Genomic DNA, 24602 nt, shown 5'->3' on the forward strand with positions numbered 1-24602 from the left:
TATGTATTTCAGTGGAGCTCGGATGCTATTGGAGAAAATCCTGCAACTTGATTGGCTAACGTTGCACGTGTTGCACTGTTTTGTAAGGGTTGCGCAATCCTGCAACTACCCAGGGTGTGCATCTTCCAGCATCGTCTATTCTGCAGGACCTCACGTTTTTTTGTTTCATTTTCACTCACGGATGCCGTCAGGTAAACAATTAGAAACACACGTGTCGTTTTCCCTCGTTATTTTAAGTGCATTTTATCAATCGGATAGACGATATGCGGATGTCAAATTAATAGTCAGTATACTATTGCAAAGGGTAGAGAAAAAGAGCTCCTTTGTAGAGTAAATGATTTATTAGTTGGGGGAAAACCGCCTAAAGATCGAATAATTAGATAGTAATCTCTTATTCATGTATCACAAACTTAGTAAAGTGGTTACCATTACATAATTTAACATGTTTATTGATGACTATTGAAGGATTTTATACATTTGACTATAAAGGATTTTATACGATTGACTACAAATTACATTTAATGCAAAAGATATTCACTGACTGGGCTGTAGTTCAATGTCAGGGCACCTTGGTGGAAAATGTTGTTTACTGGAACGGCGGGAACGGGACGTAAGGCTGATAAGATAATCAGCACATCCAGACGCAGAAAGGCCCTGATGATGTAGAATCTCTCGGTGTTGTTTTGAGTATTCCAGGCATCGCGACGCCCAGGGGGGGCTTCCTTGGCACGCCCATGGGAGGAGTCGGCACGCCAATATGCGGGGGGAAAGACGGTGAATAGGAGAGAGCTAAAGGACTTCATAAGAGGGCTCCCCAGAGACTCCAACGACACAAATTCGGCCGTTTTCGATAGAGTACACTTAGTTAAATTGTTAATGAAATTGAATCTGCCCCCGTGTGAAAACGTCGGCTTTGTTGTTCATCTTTTCCCTCATGAAAAAAGCGCGCATAAATTGTTGGGTGAATGTAGGATGTGTTTGGTTAATGGAGTCAGATAACTAATTCGAACAATTTGGTAAACGGTACATTTTGATATTTAATTCCCAACACTGGCAATAATAACTAAATCATACAATATATATACTGTATGTATATACATGAGAGAAATCAATCCATTTATTAAATATTTCAATTACGACAAACATTTAATCTATTCATTGGGGATAATATTGAGTAGATAGAGTTTATCGTAATCACCAATCATTACAGACCCCCATTATCCTTACATTGTGACCAATTATTTGAAGCTGTCAATACCAGAACAGGATCAGGACACAAATGCGTGATGTTTCTCACACAAGCCTTTATTTTACGGGAAATGGGGAGTCATGCACGTTAGGCAGCGGGTCTGGCGTGGAAAGACAGGAAGCCAGAGACCGACGAGATCGATACCAATTGCCCGAGCAGATATCAGACAGATGGGGTTGATACTGGACAGGACGGAACAGACAGGATATTCAAATTAAACAGGACAAACTAAACGGGAACGAAAACTGGAGAGAATAAATAAAAGGACAAAAATAGACGGGAACAAAACTGGAAACCAATATCAAACAGGACAAAATAGACGGGAACAATATTGTACAGGAAATACCAACAGGAAACAGGACTGAGTCAGAACCCACGTCTTGTGGGGCACAGGTTCGGTGACGGCCTGACAAAGGAAGAGTGGCCTTAACTAGACTGAAAGCCAATCTGTCAACGAGCCGCAGCTGGCGCCACAATTGGGCGCCACGGCAACTGTGACAGAAGCAATGGATACTTTTGGGCATTGATTATGTCGTGTATTTTCTGAGCTCCAAAAACTCTTGAAGATTACTTAGTCGTCATTTACGAAACACTTTGTAATATAAAATTAATACCAACATATTTCAAGATCATGTATTTTAACTGATTTAGACTGAACATACAACCTATCAGTACGTTCTATCGTCTACCTCTATGCTTCTTAATACTGCATATTTATGGACCTTTTTTACTTTTAATATCTTTTTTTGGATTACTCACATGAGTAGAAGTTATCGATGTTTAAATAAATTGACTGCATACATTGTGAAATGCGTCCCAAAATGTAACAAATTCTACAGGTTGGTTACTTAGTGTACAGGGAGATGAGTGGTGGGCTTGGGGCACCCTAGGGTCCCACCTATAGGGTGTGCTGTGGCCCTTTTCTATTGGGCGAGGTTGTGAACCATTGTTAGCTCCCAATTGGCCCCACCCATGTGGCGCCAGCTGCAGCTTGTTGACAGTTTGGGTCCCTGTCAGTATTTAAACGCTGTCCTGTCAGTCCCCTTTTGTCGGTCCGTCTGCGAATCTTTGTTTTTACACGGCAAGCCCTTTTTCGCCTGTCCCGTTTTTTTTTTGCTCCTGTTTGTCTCCCGTTACGATCTGTTTTGATCTCGACCACGTCTTCTCTCCCGTCCCGAATAACAATCCGTTTTTGATCTCGACCACGTCTACTCTCCTCTCCAGGCTTTCGACTTGTTTCCGATCCCGACCACGTTTTTGCTCTCCTATCCCGGCTACTGACCAGTTTTTTCCGTTCCCGACACCGGCATCGCTCGCCACGGAAGTTCCACTTCCGCTTTCAGAGCGACCTGATCCCCGTGACCACCGGATCGTGGGTTCAACCCTTTCCCTTCTTCCCAATAAAACTGTGAGAAACATTACACGAGTGGGTCATGTCTCTGTTCTGGTCCTGACAAGTATTCTGTGATAGCAAAATTAGTGTGATAATAAATTATTTCAGAGTATGTTTTTAACTTTAAACCACTAAAAATGTTCAGTAGTTTCAGAGCTATCTAAACACACAGCATCAGGATGATAACCGAGGAAAAACTTACCCGACAAATCATGTTCTGACGTTTCAGAACCGAAATCGTGTTCATTGCTAAAATTGCTCAAGGGGCTTCTACTTTAGTAATTAACGTATCTGCTATCCGTGCACTCTCCCGTATCCAATTACTATTGTAGTTACTCGAATAAATAGATAGATGGATACTTTCACACTTCCAGCAGTAACCTTGTGTTGATTATTAACAGGATGGCCTCAGGGTGCTGTGTTGTAGTTTAGCCACAGCGGAGTGAATGACTTCACACGCTAGGCCAAAAGTTCGACGTCCCTGCAGCAGATGGAAATCTTTGTGCCCAGGGTTATACCACCTCGTGTTCACGTAGATAGCGAGTCCGCCTCCTCCCCGCTTCCCGCAGGCTTTTGTGTCTCTTTCTGCCCTAACAGCGCTGAAGCCGGGTAGCTCCACACAGCAAACTGCACTCCCTGTACGCTTTGATGTTTTTCACCAGCACAGCCAGTTCGTCGGTCTTATTTGGTAGAGAGTTCACATTTACCATGATTACGGACGGTACCGAATTCCTCAAGTACTGTACCACCAAGCCCCTTCTTTGACCAATCACGGGCTAAACATTCAAACTACTCTCCACTGAACTAACAATCTGTTGTTTCTCTATGATGTCACCAGATCAATCAATGTGGACTACTGGATTCTTCGTCCTCCTGATGGGACTCTTGGAACCATCGGCTTCTCAGGGGATGTTCCAGGAAGTCACACAAAACGTCCTCCCTCCCGACAGGCTTCACAATCCCACGCAACTCAACTACGGGATGGCCGTGACGGATGTGGATGGCGACGGCCATCTTGAAGTGGTGGTGGCCGGGTGAGCCAACCCCATTGAAGACAACAAACACGTCTCTGGATTATTGACGTCTTTGTGGCCTTCAGGTACAACGGGCCCAACCTGGTGTTGAAATATGACCGTACTCAGAATAAGATGGTCAACATTGCCGTGGATGACAGAAGTTCGCCTTACTACGCTCTGCGGGACACGGCCGGGAACGCTATCGGGGTCACGGCTTGTGATGTGGATGGAGACGGCCGGGAGGAGATCTACTTCCTCAACACCAATAATGCTTACTCTGGTAATAATTCATCACCTATCTTTCTTTGCGTTTAGGTTTGTCAGTACTTGTATATTTACGTGAATGTCAATTAAAAAAATCTCGCTAGGGGGACACCCCATTCCAATTTCTTCTACTTCTTCTTCTCCTCTGTTCTCAAAAACTGCTCTGAACATTGACAAATGTAATATCACCCAGAGTGACTCAGTCCAAAATTTAGGTGTCCTATTTGACCCCAATCTGTCCCTTTAAACACTCGTGAAGAATATGACTAGAACAGCTTTCTTCCATCTTCGCAACATTGCTAAAATTCGTCCTATGCTGTCTCAGTCGGATGTGGGGATTATAATTCACGCGTTTGTTACTTCCCGTCTTGATAACTGTAATGCACTACTCTCCGGTCCCCCGAAGTCCAAAATAAAGAGCCTTCAGCCGGTACAAAATGCTGCAGAGAGGCTTTTAACTAAGACAAGAAAGTTTGATCACATGACCCCGATTTTAGCTAACCTGCCTTGGCTCCCTGTTAGCTTAAGATGTGATAGTATGTAATAATAATAACAGTTCAGCCAATTGCAGGCTTTGTTTCACGGTCCACAGCCAACATTAGCCTATACGAGCTTGTATTGATAAGAACGCCTCCTTTACTTCCAAACAACTTAAGCTAATAGTGAACGATTCAAATGATGATTGACACATTGGTTAGCCGATGAAATTCGAATAAATCATTACGAAAATGTCCCGGTTTTGTTTAAATTAGACCCTGAAATAAGTGTGCGTGACGACACTAGTGATTCAATTTACACACTATTTTTACGCGTACAGTGTGCACAATCATTGATTTGACTTCTAGAAAGAGGTAACATTTACAACTCTTTTACAATGTCTAAATTGGCTAAAATTAAATGCAAAATCTTCAAGGAATTAGTGGAGTAAACAGGTCATCTCATGGTGTCGTAATAGTCTGTAGTTTGGAATAGTCTGTGGTCTGTGCAGCCCTTTGAGACTCTTTGTGATTAAGGGCCAAACAAATAAACATGACTTGATTACATGCAAAACGATATAGATATCAAACGGTTTACCTGTTTTCAGGTCGGGCCACGTATTCTGACAAGCTTTTCAAATTCCGTAACGGTCGTTTCGAGGATCTGCTGAGCGACGAGGTCAACGTGCAGCGCGGCGTGGCCAACCGCATGGCCGGACGTTCGGTGGCGTGCGTGGACAGGAAGGTCAGTCCCCTCCACCACGTCCATGTGGTCTTAGATTAAATCCTCTGCCGTGTTCCCTTCAGGGGACGGGCCAGTACTCCATCTACGTGGCTAACTACGCCAGCGGCGGCGTGGGAGCCCACGCTCTCCTGGAGATGGACGCGGCCGCCAGCGATGTCGCCAACGGCGTGGTGGCGCTGTCGGACGTGGCCGCCCAAGCCGGAGTCAACAAGCTCACAGGTGGGAATCGAACATGATCCGGAAGCGGGCATGAGTTTTGACTCACGTGTCGATGCAGGCGGACGAGGGGTCGTAGTGGGACCGATACTCAGCGAAGCAAAGTCGGATGTTTTCTGTGACAACGAGAACGGAGCCAACTTCTTGTTCAAGAACAACGGCGACGGCACTTTTGTCGATGTTGCCGGGCGGGCAGGTGAGAAAAGACTTTCGGAGCAGACCTTATTGCCTCGCCCCAAAACATGTAAAACAAGGGAGAAGTCTTGGCGGGGAGGGAGAGACGTTTAATTATCTTCGTCAAAGTTCAAAACAGAGTTCTCATTCGTCTAAGAAAATTGGCTTTTTATATCCTCAGACAACATCTCATATTACTTAGCACGTCCCCCTCGCGATGACGCACCTGTTTATCTCAAAATGCACGCTACCAGACAGAATGTGTTCGTCCTCTTTCGATTTTCCAGTTACACAATTTCCAAGAACTCGTTGGGGTCGGCCTGACATCCAAATTCTTGGCTTGACTGCATGTTCCACGCCAAGAAGAATGTTATTACTCGGCAGCCCAAGGCGATTAATAATAACATTCGCTGACATTTACACTCAGGAGAAACAAGCCTGGAATTTCCCGTGTTAAACTAATGCGTTCTCCCTATGTCAAGCTCGACTCCGATAATCCACAACAAGACAAGTTTTCCTGTTGGTGGCGCTAGATTGTAATTGTGTCGGACGTGTTGTTTGCTTTGGCTGCTGGACCTGTTTACGACCATACCACCCTGAGAACGCCCGATCTCTGGAAGTTAAACAGGGTCAGACCTGGTTAGTACCTGGATGGGAGACTGCCTGGGAATATTAGTTGCTGTAAACAGGTCATTTGGTGCACGCTCTGCTGCAACAGCACTGCCTGTACCCATAGTGAAAATGAATTTCCCTAAGGGCACAAATTAAATTTAAAAAAAAAATGGCTGGAAGGATGGAAAAACAGGAATGAACAGATGGAATCCAAAACAGTAAGGAAGAAAGTAAGGAAAGGAAGAAGAAAAGATGTAGGGATGGATGGAAGAACAGATTGAGTTAGTGATGGATGAATGGATGAATAGACAGACAGAGGGATAAATAGACATGGGAGGGATAGATGGACTGAGAAATAGAATGAGGGAGTTAGGGGATGGATGAATAGTTACACAGACACAGTCATGGAAGGTTGGATGAAAGCACAAATGGAGGGATGAATGAACAGATGGAGGAATCAATGGATGGACGGACTGGTTGACAGAGGGAGTAAGAGGTGGATGCAAACAAAGCATGATGGATGAATAGAAACGTGGAATAACAGATGGATGGTATTAGGGATGGATGAATGGACAAACATAAAAAAGAATGGTTGGACGGATGAATGGAAGCATGGATAGATGGATGTATAGACAGAAGGACGGGACAGTTGGGTGTACAAAGGGGACCAAAAGGGGAGTTGGGAACACTGATGTTTAGAAAAACAGAAGATGGTATGAAATACAGTAATCCCTCGGTTATCGCGGTTAATGGGGACCAAGACCACCCGCGAAAACTGAAAATCCGCGAAGTAGCGGCGCCCCTTCAAAAATGCTTCAAAAATGTATACAGGTATACAGTATACCCCCCTGTATACAGTACACCATATAGAATACGGGTAGAGAGAGTGAAATTCATGTTATAACAAAAAACCAAAACTGTAAAATATGTATGTACACGGAATAGGACTGCGGCAAAACCACTAGGAACCATTCAGTATGATTGTATTAATAATAATAATAATTTCCTTTGTATTGTCATTCTTTGTAACAATGTACACAGAACGAAATGTCGATACACCTGACCCGTTGTAGCGAGTCGATGCAGCCGCAGCCAACAGAGGGCGCCGCCATTTTACCAATTAGGTATGACTCGGCCGAGGCGCGAATCAGCGACCTCTATTAACCGCTTGTTAACACTACCGGTTACATATTGAAAATAAAAACAGTGAAAATGTGATATTTGATGAGTCTTTGTGAAGCGTTTTGGGAAACAACAGTTAAAAAAATGGTCTGTGTTCATTTTAATGAAAGTGAAAGAGCTACCTCCTGACAATAACAACATACCGGGTACTTTAGCTCGCGGCATCGAAAGGCTTTTACAACAAATACACGAAACCACACACAATTAGCAGTGTTTAGGTAGTACAAACAACAGCTCGCTTTTGGTATAATAAAGTCAAACTTGAGATGAAATGTTACAGAAGAGAATATACGTACGTCGCGTCGCCGAGTTCCTTCATGATAAACTGAGCGCCACATAAGAAGGGGGTGAGGTGGGAGGAGTTAAAGGAGGGGGGGTGAGCAAAGCGGTAACTCACCATGACTAAGCATTGTGTCAGGGCCTCCCCCTCCCGTTCACAATAAGAGTGTCCACACCGTGTCCTCAGTTGACATAAGCTCGCGCTTGCTCAAGTCAATAAATGCTTTTATTGAGACGGTAAGGTATATTTTTTAGACCAGCGAAGCTCTGAACCCGCAAAAGTGGAACCGCAAACTAGCGAGGTTCCACTGTACACCTCCAAGACTTAGAGACAACGTTCCATGCTGACTTGGCTCCATCGTTCTCCGCGTTTGTGCCTCCGAAGGCGTGGCGGACGCCAACCAGCACGGTCGGGGAGTCGCACTGGCGGATTTCAACGGCGACCGAAAGACAGACATCGTGTACGGCAACTGGAACGGCCCCCACAGGCTCTACCTGCAGGGCGGCAACTCCGATTTCAAGGTAGGCGAGACTCCGTGATGAAGGTGAGAGAAGTCCAAATCTCAAACGGCTTTACCGTCTTCTTTTCAGAACATTGCGACGGCGGCGTTTGCAACACCCTCACCGATCCGCACAGTTATAGCGGCTGACTTTGACAACGACAAGAGTCTGGAAGTGTTTTTCAACAATATTGCCTACAGAGGCAAAGCGCCCAATAGACTCTTCAGGTGAGGACGAAAAACCCAACTTTCACCTCGAGGAATTTGTTACTGTTCTTAATAAAACCGCCTCATGTTGAAATTGCCATGGATAGATCATAAAACTGGACAATTGACAATGTCCCATGAAATTTACGACTTTTGTGTATTAGGAGTGCCGCAGAACAATTCACGGGTCCGTGAGGCAAAACTGAATATATTTAACATCATTATGAGTTACGGAATTTAAAAAGAATGAGTACTGCCACAACCAGACTTTCAGGATAAGAGAGTTACAATGTGGAAAAATGAGGGGGAAAAAATTACTTACCTTTTGGTGTGACGCTACTTGAACTGGTACAGAGGAGTTAGTGGGTGGATGTGAGGAGGGGGGGCTGAGATGACGGTCAAACTAAATGTACACGTGTGAAAACTGTCATACTCTTAAAATACTTTGTTGCTTTCTTCTTATTCTTAATAATAGTACCGATTGCGGATTGGTTGTGCCATACCCCTTAGTGAGGGTAACGATGCTTTTGCCTTCTTCATATTTATCGATAAACTGTTGGGTCTAAAACAACCACTGAAGTGTGGGAGAGCTAAAAAAAATATTGGCTAACCGTAGAAGGAAATTCAGGCAAAGACTTGTTTTGTATTTTTACAACTGCATCTGGAGAAGAAGCGACGGATAATTTACTCTCTTTCGTCTCGCTGGCCACGCACCTTCTGGCTTTACCCCAGCCTGCCATTGTGTTTTATTGAGATCACAAGACATGGAAAAGTACTGGTATGTTGAGACAAAGATAAAAGATAAAAGATCAGCCCCCCCCCTGGAAAGTTACCAACACCTTTAAACAAAGACAGGGAGACTAAGAGACGCCAAAAGGGAACATTAAAATGATTAGAAATACACACCTTGAGCAAATACGTTTAAGCCTACTTTACATAAACACAAGCTTCCATGGTTATCATGTTCTTAATTCTCCATTTAACACCGTCGCAATTCTTGGGACCCATATTTAAACAAATTCAAGTTTGTTACACACGACTCTAATGAGTTTAGAGGGATAAAAGGAACATTATGGGAGATTTCCGTCAATAGTTTATAGGTATCTTCATGAAGCCACGACGCAAACTAATAGCAGACTAGCATTATGTATGATCTCGACCAACAGCAAACAGGCCTCCGAGAGATGTAACTGGACCAGTCATAAAAAAAGGCACTGAGCAGTTACAATTTTTTACATTTTTGGGCATGAAAATTTGTTTTTGATGTCGTATAGTGGGGAAAATGCTTGAATGAAGAGTAGAAACAATACATTTTTCAACAATAACGTGAAAACATCGTAAGCTGGTGTTGGGATTTAAAATCAAAATGTACCGTTTACCAAATTGTTCGAATTAGTTATCTGACTCCATTAAACAAACACGGCCTACATTCATCTAACAATTATGCGCGCTCGTTTTTTTTGAGAGAGAAATGACCAGGAAGGACCACACGGAGGCGGATTTTTATTATTCCTAACAGCACATCTAAGTGTAAACAGGAGACATTCCCCGTCCGAGTTGCCCAGGATCATTTATGCATTTCAACAAACAAAGAAAAGACATCCCACTATTCCCCTATTGGCTATGTGACATCACCAGCTAACTTTAGCTTTCTCTTCTTGGTTATCTTCTCCCCACATGATGGCGTGTCGGCTCCTCCCATTGGCGTGCCAAGGCAGTTGTTTTGTGCCCAACAATCTCTGGTCGTCCTGTGTCACCACACCCAGGCATCCTGTTATCGGAAATGTCTTAGACAAAACAACTGCCATTTATGCATTCCACACAGCCTGCCTTTTATTGTACATTGAACTAAAGCACAGTCAGTGAATATCTTTATTGCATTAAACTGAATACTTGTAACTTGTAGTCAATCGTATAAAATCCTTTATAGTCAAATGTATAAAATCCTTTAGAAGGGACGACTTAACCCGGGGGTCATTGCAGTGTTTTCAACCACACCGGTCTGCCGTGGGACACTATCCAATTTGTGTGCCTGTGCGGTCTAGCAAAAGCTATCTTTCATTTGGATTTGCTTTGACAAGAGAGGCAACAGTACTGACTGGTGGTGATCCGCGGAATTTTTTTCAATGAAATAAATGTATCTCAGCTTGAAAAAGGTTGACTGTACCTTACATTTAGGCGTCATACTACACAAAATAGCAGAAACCATAAGTGACTATGTTTAAAAATGTGCTCGAATCCAAACTAGCAGTGATATTAAAATGATCCACGGAATAATTCCAAGTCCGACCTTAACATATGTGAACGTTTCCAGGGTGTCCAGAAGAGCCAACGCGGACCCAGTCATCCAAGAATTGGACGTCGGAGACGCCGCCGAGCCTCAGGGCAGAGGAACAGGTAGGAACAACATCTGAGAAGGTCTCGTGGTTGCCCTGTTGTGGATTAACTGTAAGTCAGCTTTGAGCTGACAACAGAGCTGATAACAGACATCTGGCAGGATGTTATGAAACAATGTTGATACAAGAAATCACAAGTTGCTGACTAAGCGAGTCGAGTTTGAGAAAAACATCACGTGATCTTGTTGAACACAGTATAAATGCCAGCGTCTCTCGGACGGACTTAGAACGTGGCTTGAACGTGGATGAATGTTGCTGGATAAAGGACGTTCCCTCGCTGCCATATTTCGTCTCTGCGCATATTTTGGGGCAACTCCCAACGGCGTCCTCTCCAAAAGCCCTTGGCTGTGCATTCCAACCGAAGCAAGAATTTTGTGTTTTTCCAACAGGAGGCACTGTGACGGACGTGGACGGCGACGGGCAGCTGGAGCTTCTGCTGGCGCACGGGGAAAGTGCAGCACAACCCATCTCTGTATTTAAAGTGGCGCAGGTATGCATTCCCAGATTTTGTTGCTAGCCTAATCCAGACTCACCAACACTACCGTTTTAGACCTTAGATTACAACTTTTCTCCCCTTTAGAACTACAGGTTTTTTCAAATTCAAACAACAGCACAAATGAATTGAGACTAGTATTTCAGTCTATGACTACCGTATTTTCTGCACTATAAGGCGCACCGGGTTATAGGGCGCACCCCGAAAAAATAGTTTTTGGTCCTATTTTTGACATACATAAGACGCACCGGATTATAAGGCGCTACAATGGGAACGTCGACAAAACAGTCAGATAGTTCAGTCCAACTTCTTACCCCCTTAACATTCCCAAAGCTTGCAAAGACGCAAATACGAGTCAAGAACACGTGCGGATGCGGTGTCCGTACGATGTCACTCAAATGCATCGTTCCATCATTCGGAAGGTTAAAGTCTTGGGATTCAAGAAATGCCAACCATTCCTTAGTTTCTATTTTCTTTTTCGCTCGCAACTTTACTGTATATATGACAATAAACACTTGGAATTGAGTTGAATTTAAAAATAGACACTCCATTCCATCCATGATCTGCACCGCTTATCACAGAAACATCGAGTTCAGTCTGAAACAAGATACAGGGATAATATATATAGCCAGAGTAGCTCACCGAAGTCGTTGTGTTCATAATAATGTGCAGCCGTGGTCCTCTTATATCCGTGAGTTTAATAAATCCAGGAGAATAAAATATTTACAAATACAAAATAGTAAAAAAATGCTTTCTGTATGCCGTCAGCCACGTGCTATACGCATTCATCTTTTTCGTCCAATTGCAGGCTTTGTTTCGTCGTTTAAGCCAATGCCAGCCTGTAAATGATAAAAAGGATCCGCCCCTTGACCTCCGAATAACTTTAGCCAATAGTGATCGATTTAAATGATGATTGACACATTGGTTAGCCAATGAAACGCCGGTAAATAAATCCCAGCATACACCGCGGACTACTTGGCGTTCGGGGGAAAATCTCGTCGGCGGCTGCAAGTTAGTTGCAAGACTTTGCGAATTAATTTTGTTCCATAAATAAGGCGCACTGTATTATAAGGCGCATGGTCACATTTTGAAAAAAATAAAGGCTTTTAGGTGCGCCTTATAGTGCGGAAAATACGGTACTTTATCTTGAAGCGAGACCAAGTCTTTGTGCGTAAATAGACCGCTCCAATGATTGCATTAGATTTCAGTTTTCAACAAGCACAAGTTTTTTTCCGTTAATTTTGTTTTAATATTCTGGTGACAGATTGTATTTCGCACATAAAAATGGAGTGCGCATTAAAATCAACCACTTTTTAATATCAAGGGTTGGCATGTATGCTAATCTATCTGTTGCAAAGAGCTTAGACCAGACATGTCCAAAGTCCAGCCCGGGGGCCAGTTAAGGCCCGTGTCATAAAATTAATAATATGTGGCCTTCCAGTAATGTTGACCGCAGAATAAAATTAATTCGTACCAAAAAAAAAAAGAATCACCATTTCACCAGATTTCACCATTTCACCTTGCTTTTGGCTTTCTGTGAAAAATGTAGCCCAACCCTTTTACGACAGAGCGACTGTAAATTAAAAAAAGAAAGTTGACTGTGAGGATCGCCGCTTCCAGGTAAAGTGGAAATTCGAGTATTTTTTCATAACTGCGTCCGCCTAATTTGCCGAGAGATTGTGGCTGTTTTCAAAGTATATCATATCAAGAGGCACTGGCAGACTAAACATGCCGACTACTAAATCTAACTCTAAACGAACGCTGTGAAAAAGTGAAGCAACCGGAAGCTGTTTTAACAGCACAGCGGCGCTTTTTCACAAGGCCCGGCGAGTCAAATGAAACTGCTACATAGGCTAGGTAGAAAGTTGCGACGCTGATCCCCAAGCACTGCAAACATTTGACGGACGGTGAATTTATGAAAGACTGATGGAAGAATCCTTTCATTTTCAGCCTACCAAATCTGCCCCCCCCCCGCTTTCTCAAAAGTTTGGACACCCCTGGCTTAGACTGTACCAAAGACCATTGTTTCCCAACCTTTTTTGAGCCAAATCACATATTTTTCTTAAAAAAATTATCCAGACACTCTGTCTATCGAAAAATTTCAAACACTAATCCTGGGCATGAGTTTCATGTTGTTGTACTGTAAAAGCTTAAATCAGCCATGTCCTAAGTCCGGCCCGGGGGCCAGTTACGGCCTGTGATCAATGTTTTACTGGCCCGCGGCCTCTGTCATAAAATTAATCATACGTTGCCAGTATTGTTGACTGCAGTTTAAAAATAAATTTGTATTTTAAAAAAAATAGCGACCTCTGTCAGAAAATTGATGCATTAATGTTGACCGCAGTATAAAATATCCCCGTTACACCAGATGATGGCCACCTTGGCTTTCTGTGAGAATTTTAGCCCACTTCATTTCTGACATAGGGACTGTAAATAAAAAAAGAAAGTTGACTGTGAGGGCAGCCGCTTCCAGAACAATTTGATCTAGAGTATTTTCTCACCAAATCCGAAACAACTGCGTCCGTTCAGAAAATCAACCGTCACAATAATTTTTACATCCATTTTAACAAGATACTTTTAACAAGTGATCATATAGTGGTTTTGACTTTTACAATGAATTCAACTCGACATATTTTTCAATCTGAATTTTGACCAACATCATCCTTTTTACATCTCATTAGCTGCACCGCTCATCCTCAGTAGGGTCGCGGGGGTGCTTGAGCCCATCCCAGCAATCATCGGGCAGTGGGCAGGGGACACCCTGAACTGGTTGCCAGCCAATCGCAGGGCACACAGGGACAGACAACTCACTCGCTCATTCACACCTAGGGACAATTCGGACCGGCCAATTCACCTGAAATGCATGTTTTTGGAATGTGGGAGGAAACCGGAGTGCCCGGAGGAAACCCACGCAAGCACGGGGAGAACATATAAACTCCGCACAGGAATTCTGGAGCTGGATTTGAACCCACGCAGGAGGTTCCCATGACTTGAACTGTGCCGCACATGCGCTAACCACTGCGCTGCCGTGCTGCCCTTCCTTTTTACATATTTGTGAAAATAGAAATAATTACTATCACGAGTATAAAAAACGGGAACAATTTACCTGCAATGAGCGACACAACATACACACACCATGTGGTTAGCACCTCCGCTGGTTCTCAAAATCTATGAGGGAAATTAGACTTTCAGTACAGCAAAACAAACAGAAATGGCGACAGAAACGAAACGAAAATAAATCCAAACAGCTTGACAATATCAATTACATTACTGTTGTTAGGAATTAAATATTAAAATGTATGGTTTACCAAATTGTTTGAATGAGTTATCTGACTCCATGAACCAAACACAACCTGCATTCTCCTAACAATGCACGCTCGTTTCTTGATGGGAAAAGATGGACAAGAATAGCCGACATTTTCACACGGGGGCAGATTTAATTTCTTAAATAATTGAACTAAGTGAACTCTCGAATTAGCCGAATAGTGCCGCTCGAGTCTCCGTCAAGCCTACTTTCTCGATCTTCTCGCTTCCTTTTCCCGGCCCACGTTTTTTTTCCGTAAGCTGGTGTGCCAGCTCCTTCCATGGGCTTGCCAGGAAAGCCCCCTTGCCTCGATGTCTGAAATGGTCATAACATCCCCGAGCATTTCTACGTAACCAAGGCTGTCTGCGTCAAGAAGTGCTGATTATCTTATCAGCCCTTTATCCCAGTTCCCCGCTGTTCCTGTAAACATCATTCTTCACTAGGTTGCATTGTCCTCGCCCCACAGCTCAGCCAGTGAATATCTTTTGCATTTAAATGTAATTTGTATTTGATCATACAAAATCCTTTATAGTAAAATGTATAAAATCCTTCACTGTGTAAGTTGCAAGATTTGTCAATTGTCGTTAGCAGCGCGCTGGAGACTGCCAACAATATCTGCCTTCCGGTCATAAAATCAGAGGCTAAACTTAACCTTGCTGCATACCAGCAGGTGGCGCTGTTGGACTCATCATTGCAGGACACTTATACACAAACTATACAAACATATTTCAGCAGGAATTTCAACTAAACAAAAGTTAATATTACACCCGTTACACAAGCATACTGTTTTTGACAAGCTAAGTGGAAACGAACGCTGTGTGAAGGTGAAGCGACTGAAAGCTGTTTTAACGGCACAGCGGCGCTTTTTCACGAGACCCCGTGAGTCCAATGAAAATGCTACAAAGGCGAGCTACGAGGTTTAATGGTCAAGCACTGCAAACCTTTCCGGAAGGGTGAATTTATTTTAGTCTTTTTAAGAAATCTTTATCTTACCAAATCTGCCCCCCTTTCGATGACACCGAACAGGGCTCCGGCAATAAATGGCTCCGAGTGGTCCCTCGCACGATTTTCGGCTCTTTCGCCCGAGGCGCCAAAGTCACCATCTTCACCAAGAGGAGCGGCTCGCACGTGCGCATTATCGATGGAGGATCCGGCTACCTTTGTGAAATGGAACCCGTCGCTCACTTCGGATTAGGTACATCATTCTTAAATATCGACTTTTGTACGCAGGCTTTGCTTTTTAAACATTTGTTATTGTTTTTTTCTTCATCTTAAAATGACATCACAGTGACCAAACCTTCAGCAGCGTAACCACCAATCACGACTCGTGTTTCTTCGTAGAAGCCGAGCTGTGATTGGTCAAAATATAAAACAAAAATGGCTGTACCCGGAAACGAAATCAAATCAATTTAATTTATTTTGTTTACTTCCATACAAACACAAATAGGAATATTATAATTAAACAATACAATAAAAAACAATATAAAATAAAATAAAAGCACGAAATTAAAAAGATAATAAATAATGATCAACAATTTCATTTAACTCAACAAAAACATGAAAGGATGATGACACAGGATATGTTGAAAATCTAATTACAATGAAATAATTCAAACATGAAATTAAGAGGTCACCGAATATGTTGGAACACGAATTATTCCTTCCTGAAAAAAACATGAAAGTAAGACAAGACAGTGTTGTATTTATAACTGAAGAAAACACTAAATTGAGAGAAGCTAGGGAACCTACTCAAGCGTGTATAGAACAATGAAATCCTGTTCCAACACAAACCAGCTTTAACAGAACAAAACATGGAAGTAAGACAACACAAGAAACACGTAGACGGAATAACGAGAGTGACATGACGACGAGCCAGTAAATATAATGTACGCACACGAACTAGCTCTAAATAAACAAAACATGAAAGTAAAGATCGCATGATATGTTGGAACAACAACTGAACAAAATATGAGAGTAAGACAATGAGGGAAGCCTAAAAGGTCCAAGATAATGAAAGGATGCCAACTAGCTCCAACTGAACAAAACATGAAAGGAAGACATCACAAACTATGTTGTATTTATAACTGAACAAAACAGTAAATTAAGAGGACGCAGGGAACCTACTCAAGCGTGTATATAACAAGAAAATCATGTTCCAAAACAAACCAGCTCTAACAGAACAAAACATGTAAGTAAGACAACACAAGAAAGACGTAGACGGAATAACGAGAGTGACATGACAACGAGCCTGTAAATATAATGTAAGCACACTAACTAGCTCTAAATGAACAAAACATGAAAGTAAAGATCGCATGATATGTTGGAACAACAACTGAACAAAATATGAGAGTAAGACAATGAGGGAAGCCCAAAAGGTCCAAGATAATGAAATATAATGAAAGGATGCCAACTAGCTCCAACTGAACAAAACATGAAAGGAAGACATCACAGACTATGTTGTATTTATAACTGAAGAAAACACTAAATTGAGAGGACGCAGGGAACCTACTCAAGCGTGTATAGAACAACAAAATCATATTCCAACGCAAACCAGCTCTAACAGAACAAAACATGTAAGTGAGACAACACAAGAAACACGTGGACGGAACAACAACGAGAGTGCTATGACGACGAGCCAGTAAATATAATATACGCACACGAACTACCTCTAAATTAACAAAACATGAAAGTAAAGATCGCATGATATGTTGGAACAACAACTGGAAAAAATACGAGAGTAAGACAATGAGGGAAGCCCAAAAGGTCCAAGATAATGAAATATAATGAAAGGATGCGAACTAGCTCCAACTGAACGAAACATGAAAGGAAGACCTCACAAACTATGTTGTATTTGTAACTGAACAAAACAGTAAATTAAGAGGACGCAGGGAACCTACTCAAGAGTGTATAGAACAACAAAATCATATTCCAACATAAACCAGCTCTAACAGAACAAAACATGTAAGTAAGATAACACAAGAAAGACGTGGACGGAACAACCTGATAACAACAACTGAACAAAATTTGAGAGTAAGACAATGAGGGATGTCCAGAAGGTCCAAGACAATGAAATATAATGCAATAATCCAACTGAACATAACATGAAAGAAAGGAAACGCCAAATAATTTAACTGACGTTTTTCAGGAAACGACGACGCTTGCGTGCTGGAGGTTTCTTGGCCTGACGGCAGCTTGGTCACGCGTGTCCTCCATCCTTCCGAAATGAAAACGGTCTTGCAAGTTTTGTACCCCAGAGAGGGAGAAATGTCCACGCTGGCCAATGACACGGAGGTTTGCATTTCATTGTTTTTCTTGCTTTCATGTTTTGTCCTTTTAGATATAAAGTTTGTTTTTTTCTTCCTACAGTGTGGTGAAGGCTTTACTGTGAAAAATGGCCGCTGTGAGGGTAAGGTTCAACTTTTTCAGACATGAAATTCGATTCGGAGCTTAGTTTCCTTTCATTTCCTTTTCTGTTACTTTTTTCGCAGGCATCTGAGGAATTTTTGCATCCGAGTCAACTCCGAGTTTAAGTTTTACCGGACTGTTTTCACTTTTTTTTCCTTCTGTGCCACCACAAAACAAATGTTTTCTTTGCTTTTTTGTTTCTTTTTTTTAATTAAATTGTAATATTTTTTTGATTGAAGCACATTGTGTCGGTAATATCGAATGTTGTATTCCTCCCTTGTTGCCCCGCCCCCTTTCCAGACCCAGCTTGGTTTTACAGCCTCCGTTCGACTTCGGCTTCGAAGCTGAAGGCTTCCATCCTTCTTGTTTTTATTCTTGTTATAGCGACCCCTAGTGGTGTAAAAATACTTCATTCATTTAAATAAAACAATAATGACTGAGATAATAAGCAAAACACAGCTGATGTTTGGACACCTTCTTGCTACTATGGAAGCCCAAATGGGGACTTTGTCAAGCTAGCTTGTTTTGTTTGTGCGATTAGCATTAAACGGCATATTTTACTTTTTCCCCCCGCTATTTCCTTCTCTAGCCACCCATATTAGCCACTTAGTTGCAGGTTATGGAACGCTGCTTGCCGTTTGTGTTAGCTGTTCTGTGTCCTTCCACAGCTGGTCATGCAGGCTAACATCTTCAAGTTCTGTAATTCAGGCGTCCTTTTTTTTCTCTGCGTCCTTCTCTAGCCACGTGTGTTAGCCACCTGGCTGCAGGCTGTAGCTCTCTGCAAGTGGCTATTATGATTAGTAGCTGCTCCTGCTTCATCTTTTGGTGTCTTTCGTCTTTTACAGCTAAACATTTCTGAGTTATGGGATTTTCCTCTTTTTTCCCCACTGATTCCTTCTCTAGCCACTTATGTTAGCCACTTAGCTGCAGGCTATTGAACACTGCTTGCCGTTAGTGTTAGCTGTTCTGTTTCCTTCCACAGCTGGTCATGCAAGCTGACGTCTCCAAGTTCTGTAATTCAGACGTCCGTCTCTTTTTTTCTCTGCGTCCTTCTCTAGCCACGTGTGTTAGCCACCTGGTTGCAGGCTGTAGCTCTCTGCAAGTGGCTATTATGATTATTAGCTGCTCCTGCTTCGTCTTTTGGTGTCTTTCATCTTTTACAGCTGAACATTTCTGAGTTATGGGATTTTCCTCTTTTTTCCCCACTGATTCCTTCTCTAGCCACTTATGTTAGCCACTTGGCTGCAGGCTATTGAACACTGCTTGCCGTTAGAGTTAGCTGTTCTCTTTCCTTCCAAAGCTGGTCATGCGAGCTGACGTCATTTCTGAGTTATGGGATTTTCCCCCTTTTTACCCCTCTGATTCCTTCTCTAGCCACTTATGTTAGCCACTTGGCTGCAGGCTATAACTTGCTCCTAGTGGCTATTATAATTAGTAGCTGCTCCTGCTCCGTTTTTTGGTGTCTTTCGTCTTCCACAGCGGAACATCTCTGTGTTACAGGATTTTCCCGTTTTTTTCCCCATTGATTCCTTCTCTAGCCACTTATGTTAGCCACTTAGCTGCAGGCTATTGAACACTGCTTGCCATTTGTGTGAGCTGTTCTGTGTCCTTCCACAGCTGGTCATGCAAGCTGACGTCTCCAAGTTCTGTAATTCAGGCGTCCTTCTCTTTTTTCTCTGTGTTCTTCTCTAGCCACGTGTGTTAGCCACCTGGTCGCAGGCTGTAGCTCTCTGTAAGTGGCCATTATAATTAGTAGCTTCTCCTGCTTCGTTTTTTGGTGTCTTTCGTCTTCCACAGCAGAACATCTCTGCGTTACGGGATTTTCCCATTTTTTTCCCCATTGATTCCTTCTCTAGCCACTTATGTTAGCCACTTGGCTGCAGGCTATAACTTGCTGCTAGTGGCTATTATAATCAGTAGCTGCTCCTGTTTCATCTTTTGGTGTCTTTCGTCTTCCTCAACTGAATGTCTCTGATTTATGGGATTTTCCCCTTTTTCCCCCACTGATTCCTTCTCTAGCCACTTATGTTAGCCAGGCTATAGCTTGCTGCTAGCGGCTATTATTAATGTCAGCTGCTCCTCCTTCATCCTTCGGTGTCCCTCGTCTTCCACAGTTGCTCATGCAAGCGAACATGGCTGAGTATTGTTATTTAGACCTGTTTAACTTGTTTTCCACTGTTTCCTTCTCTGGCCACCCAAGTTAACCATTCGGCTGTAGCCTATGGCTCAGCGCCCGTCTGTTGTTATTGTTATCTGCTCCGTGTAAATAAAGTGAGCCTTTTGCAATCGTTTACAGGCCTTTTTAGTGGCATCTCCAGCTAGCCGCTGTAGTTAGCTACTCAAACTAGCTCTGACCAACTCCATCCGTTTTCTCTTTTCATCCGCTCCGGGTGTATTACACTCGTTTGCTCTTTTGTTGGATTAACACTGACTTAAATGTCCTGGAAGAAATTCATCCTTGCTCATAGAGAAAAAATTGAAAGTCTTCTTCTAATGTACACTTTTCAGTTCTGTTTTGAGCTACAACGACCCCTAGTGGTGAAGTATTCCACTCTGTCATTTTAATGCAGCTCATACAGCGAGCTCCTTTACTCATGTCTAAATTAGGCTTCTTTTTTTTTCAAATATTCAAAAAAGAACCATTACACACTGTCACTTTAACCTGAGGTCACATGCTCCGTTCTCTTTATGACCAAATAAGGGCATCCAAGACAAATTGAGACAATAAAGGGACCGTGTGAATATAACCCAGTCGTTACATTTCAGTGCTGATTTTTATTTTGTTTGGAAGATTTTTTGGTTTATTTTGACTGTTTTTTTTTGTCAATTATTGTGAAAAGAAAAAATAAAAGCAGTTGAAAGCAATTTGAGGTTCAATTGTATTTATTCAACAGCAAACATGATTTTTTTTTCCAAATAATTTTTGGCAAAATTTTGAGGTTTGGCGGAAAACTCTTCTGAGTCACACGGAAGACAGAAGGAAGACATTTGGACAATTTCATGTCCCAGGTACTCAATTTTGCTACGTCTTTGCATACATTTTGATCAGGGTATGAAAAAGTATATGAATCTTTTGGAATTTATTGAAGGGGAGGAATAAGTAACTGAACTGTACAAAATAACATAGAAGAAAAAATGTATCTGCATTCAGTAAAACAACCCAAACTATCATAACTTTCTGTATTTCAATGAGGGTAGCATGCAAGCAGTCACAGAAGGGGGAGGAACAAATAACTGAACCGTCACTAATGTTTTCTGACCCCCAAAACAGCACCTACCTGAACTAAAACCACCCAAACATGAATAGTTTTTCGTATTTCAACAAGAACAGCATGCGAACAACGACAAAGGGGAAGAATAAGTAACTCAAGCCTAAAACAATCACACAGATGAAAAGTTACTGTCTGCTTGAACTAAAACCACTCAAACGTGTATAAGTTTCTCTGGATAATGAGGATTGCATCCACTTAATAAAAGAAGGGGGAGGAATAAGTGACCAAACCCCCTGTCAATAATTTTTGGCAAAACTTTGAGGTTTGGTGAAAAACTCTTCTGAGTCACGACACGGAAGACAGAAGGAAGACATTTGGACAATTTTTTGTCCCAGGCGCTCAATTTTGCTACGTCTTTGCATACATTTTGGAAGAGTTGGAAAATTCAGGAAATTTTTAATTTCAAAATAAAATACAAAGATCCAAATCTGCTACAGGACGAGACGATGCCTAAATCTTTGATTAATTTTGGAGCCGTGGTGCTGAGATCAGGGTATGAAAAAGTATATGAATCTTTGGGAATTTATTGAAGGAGAGGAATAAGTAACTTAACCGTCCAAAATAACATAGATGAAAAAATGTATCTGCTGTCAGTAAAACAACCCAAACTATCATAACTTTCTGTATTTGAATGAGGGTAGCATGCAAGCAGTGACAGAAGGGGGAGGAACAAGTAACTGAACCTGTTATAGTTAATATTTTCTGGCCCCCAAAACAGCACCCGCTTTAACTAAAACCACTCAAACACTAATAGTTTTTCTTATTTATAACAAGAATAGCATGCGAACAACGACAAAAGGGAGGAATAAATAACTGAACCATCCAAAATAACATAGAAAAAAAAGTTTTCAGTAAAACCACCAAAACTATCATAAGTATCTGTATTTGAATGAGGATAGCATGCAAGCAGTGACAGAAAGGGGAGGAACAACTAACTGAACCTGTTATAGTTAATATTTTCTGGCCCTAAAACAGAACCTACTTGAACTAAAACCACCCAAACATGAATAGTTTTCCGTATTTCAACAAGAATAGCATGCAAAAAAACAACAAAGGGGAAGAATAAGTAACTCAACACGAATAAAAATCACACAGATGAAAAGTCACTGTCTGCTTGAACTAAAACCACTCAAACGTGTATAAGTTTCCCTGGATAATGAGGATAGCATCCACTTAATAAAAGAAGGGGGAGGAATAAGTAACCAAACCTAAATGTCACTGATCTTTGTGAAAATCACACAGATCTAAACGTGTCGGGTTTAAGTAAAACGACGCAATTACTCGTAGATCTCCACATCTTAATTAGGATGGCATGCGACAGTAACAGAAAGGGGGGGGGGGAATAAGTAACTAAACCTAAGGAGACTAGGGCAGTTTGAGGTTCCATTGTATTTATTTAACAGTAAACTTAAAACTTGTATTTTTTCTAATAATTTTTGGCAAAAAGGTTTGGTGGAAAACTCTTCTGAGTCACAACACGGAAGACAGAAGGAAGACATTTGGACATTTTTTTGTCCCACGTGCTCAACTTTGCTACGTCTTTGCACACATTTTGGAAGAAGTGGACATTCAGGAAGTGCTGTTTTCATTTCAAAATAAAATACAAAGATCCAAATTTGCTACATGACGTTTATCAGCCGTGGTGCCAAGATCAGGGCATGAAAAAGGGTATGAAAACTTACTTTATTTAAGGGGAGGAATGAGTAACTGAACCGTCCAAAATCACACGGATGGAAAAAAAAAGTGTGTCATCTAACTAAAACCACCTAAATATGTATAGATCTCTACATTTTAATCAAGATGACATACAAACAATGACAGAAGGGGGAGGAATAAGCAACCGAACTGTCGAAAATCTTACAGATGAATAAAAGTGCTTAAACTAAAAGCACCCAAATATTTATGGGTTTCCTTATTTTAAAGTGGATCACATGCAAACAACGACAAACAGTTCCGTTACTTATTCCTCCCACTACACTCATCATCAAATGCAAAATGATCGTTGTCAAAATCATACAGATGAAAAACAGTGTATAGCTTAACTCATAGCACCCAAATATTTATAAGTTTCCTTATTTTCACGAGGAGAGCATGCAAGCAATAAAATAATGGGGAGGAACAAGTAACTGAACAGTTACATTTGCTATTTACCTGAGCCAGAAAATTCAAGTCAATCAAGAATTCAGCTACTTTTAATGTTCAGCTTATTTTTGTTTCATGTTAGCTCGTCTTACTAGTCATTTGACCCATTTTAGCTTTTTTTTAACTTTTTGGTGAAACGAATGCCTCTTTGAGTCTCCTTAGGCAGAGGGTTCAGTTACTTATTCCTCACCCGTTCTGACACTGTTTGCATGCCATCCTCATTAAAGTATGAAGACTTCAAATGATTTGGGTGGTTTTGGTTAGAGAAGACACTGTTTTTCATATGAATGATTTTGGGACGATTCAGTGACTTATTCCTCCCCCTTTTGTCAATTTTTGCACGTTATTGTTGTTAAAATACAGACAACTATCCATTTTTGGCTGGTTTTAGTTAAGGTTTTTTATCAGTGTGATTTTGACAAAGATCAGATCAATGACAGGAGATTCCGTTACTTATTCCTTCCCCTTTTTTATCAGATGGATGCAATCCTCATTATTGCATGGAAACTTATACATGTTTGAGCGGTTTTAGTTTAAGCAGACGCACACTTTTCAGCTGTTTGATTTTTGACTGTTCAGTTACTCATTCCTCACCTTTATTGTTACTTGCATGCTATTCTTGTTAATATACAAAAACCTATTCATGTTTGGGTGGCTGTTGTCAAAGCAGGCCCTGTTTTGGGGCAACAAAATTTTAAATGGGACGGTTTAGTTACTTGTTCCTCCCCCTTCTGCCATTGTTAACATGCTGTCATTCAAATACGGAAACCTGTAAAGGTTTTACTGAAAGCACATGCTTTGTTTTTCTTACATGTGATTTTGGAAAGTTCAGTTACTTATTCCTCCCCCTTCTGCCATTCTTAACATGCTGTCCTCATTCAAATACGGAAACCTGTAGAAGTTTTACTGAAAGCACATGCTTTGTTTTTCTTATGTGATTTTGGAAAGTTCCGTTACTTATTCCTCCCCCTTCTGCCATTGTTAACATGCTGTCCTCATTCAAATACGGAAACCTATGAAAGTTTTACTGAAAGCACATGCTTTGTTTTTCTTACATGTGATTTTGGAAAGTTCAGTTACTTATTCCTCCCCCTTCTGCCATTCTTAACATGCTGTCCTCATTCAAATACGGAAACCTGTAGAAGTTTTACTGAAAGCACATGCTTTGTTTTTCTTATGTGATTTTGGAAAGTTCCGTTACTTATTCCTCCCCCTTCTGCCATTGTTAACATGCTGTCCTCATTCAAATACAGAAACCTATGAAAGTTTTACTGATA

At 41.6% G+C, this 24602-nt stretch overlaps 1 protein-coding gene and 2 long non-coding RNA genes across 3 annotated transcripts; 1 reads left to right on the forward strand and 2 right to left on the reverse strand.

Moving 5' to 3' along the window:
* Positions 1-58: 58 nt before the first annotated feature.
* On the forward strand, positions 59-18476 carry crtac1a (cartilage acidic protein 1a). The gene is made up of 14 exons (XM_088341345.1): positions 59-191; positions 3481-3676; positions 3742-3938; positions 5007-5143; positions 5206-5362; positions 5421-5555; positions 7992-8128; positions 8198-8334; positions 10628-10710; positions 11099-11199; positions 15533-15701; positions 17652-17797; positions 17873-17912; positions 17995-18476. The coding sequence occupies exons 1-14, from the start codon at positions 182-184 to the stop codon at positions 18000-18002; spliced, it is 1653 nt and encodes a 550-aa protein (XP_088197471.1). The 5' UTR covers positions 59-181; the 3' UTR covers positions 18003-18476.
* LOC148360502 (uncharacterized) lies at positions 9776-15789 on the reverse strand. Its single transcript, XR_015851071.1, has 3 exons — positions 15500-15789; positions 10604-10745; positions 9776-10084 (listed from the first exon to the last, which is right to left on the reverse strand). It is a non-coding gene; the product is annotated as an uncharacterized LOC148360502 (long non-coding RNA).
* Positions 18477-20776: 2300 nt separating the features above from the next.
* On the reverse strand, positions 20777-24596 carry LOC148360503 (uncharacterized). The gene is made up of 2 exons (XR_015851072.1): positions 22125-24596; positions 20777-21866 (listed from the first exon to the last, which is right to left on the reverse strand). It is a non-coding gene; the product is annotated as an uncharacterized LOC148360503 (long non-coding RNA).
* Positions 24597-24602: the final 6 nt, after the last annotated feature.

This window comes from Urocampus carinirostris, chromosome 8 (genome assembly GCF_059441175.1).
Source record: "Urocampus carinirostris isolate Australia breed hairy pipefish chromosome 8, RoL_Ucar_1.0, whole genome shotgun sequence".
NCBI classification, from domain to species: Eukaryota; Metazoa; Chordata; class Actinopteri; order Syngnathiformes; family Syngnathidae; genus Urocampus; species Urocampus carinirostris.

Excerpts from the sequence above, each read along its gene's own strand:
- crtac1a (XM_088341345.1), top strand. Across the intron at positions 3,677-3,741 it reads CTTGAAGTGGTGGTGGCCGG|GTACAACGGGCCCAACCTGG; the intron begins GTGAGCCAACCC and ends TGTGGCCTTCAG. Across the intron at positions 17,798-17,872 it reads CGCTGGCCAATGACACGGAG|TGTGGTGAAGGCTTTACTGT; the intron begins GTTTGCATTTCA and ends TTCTTCCTACAG.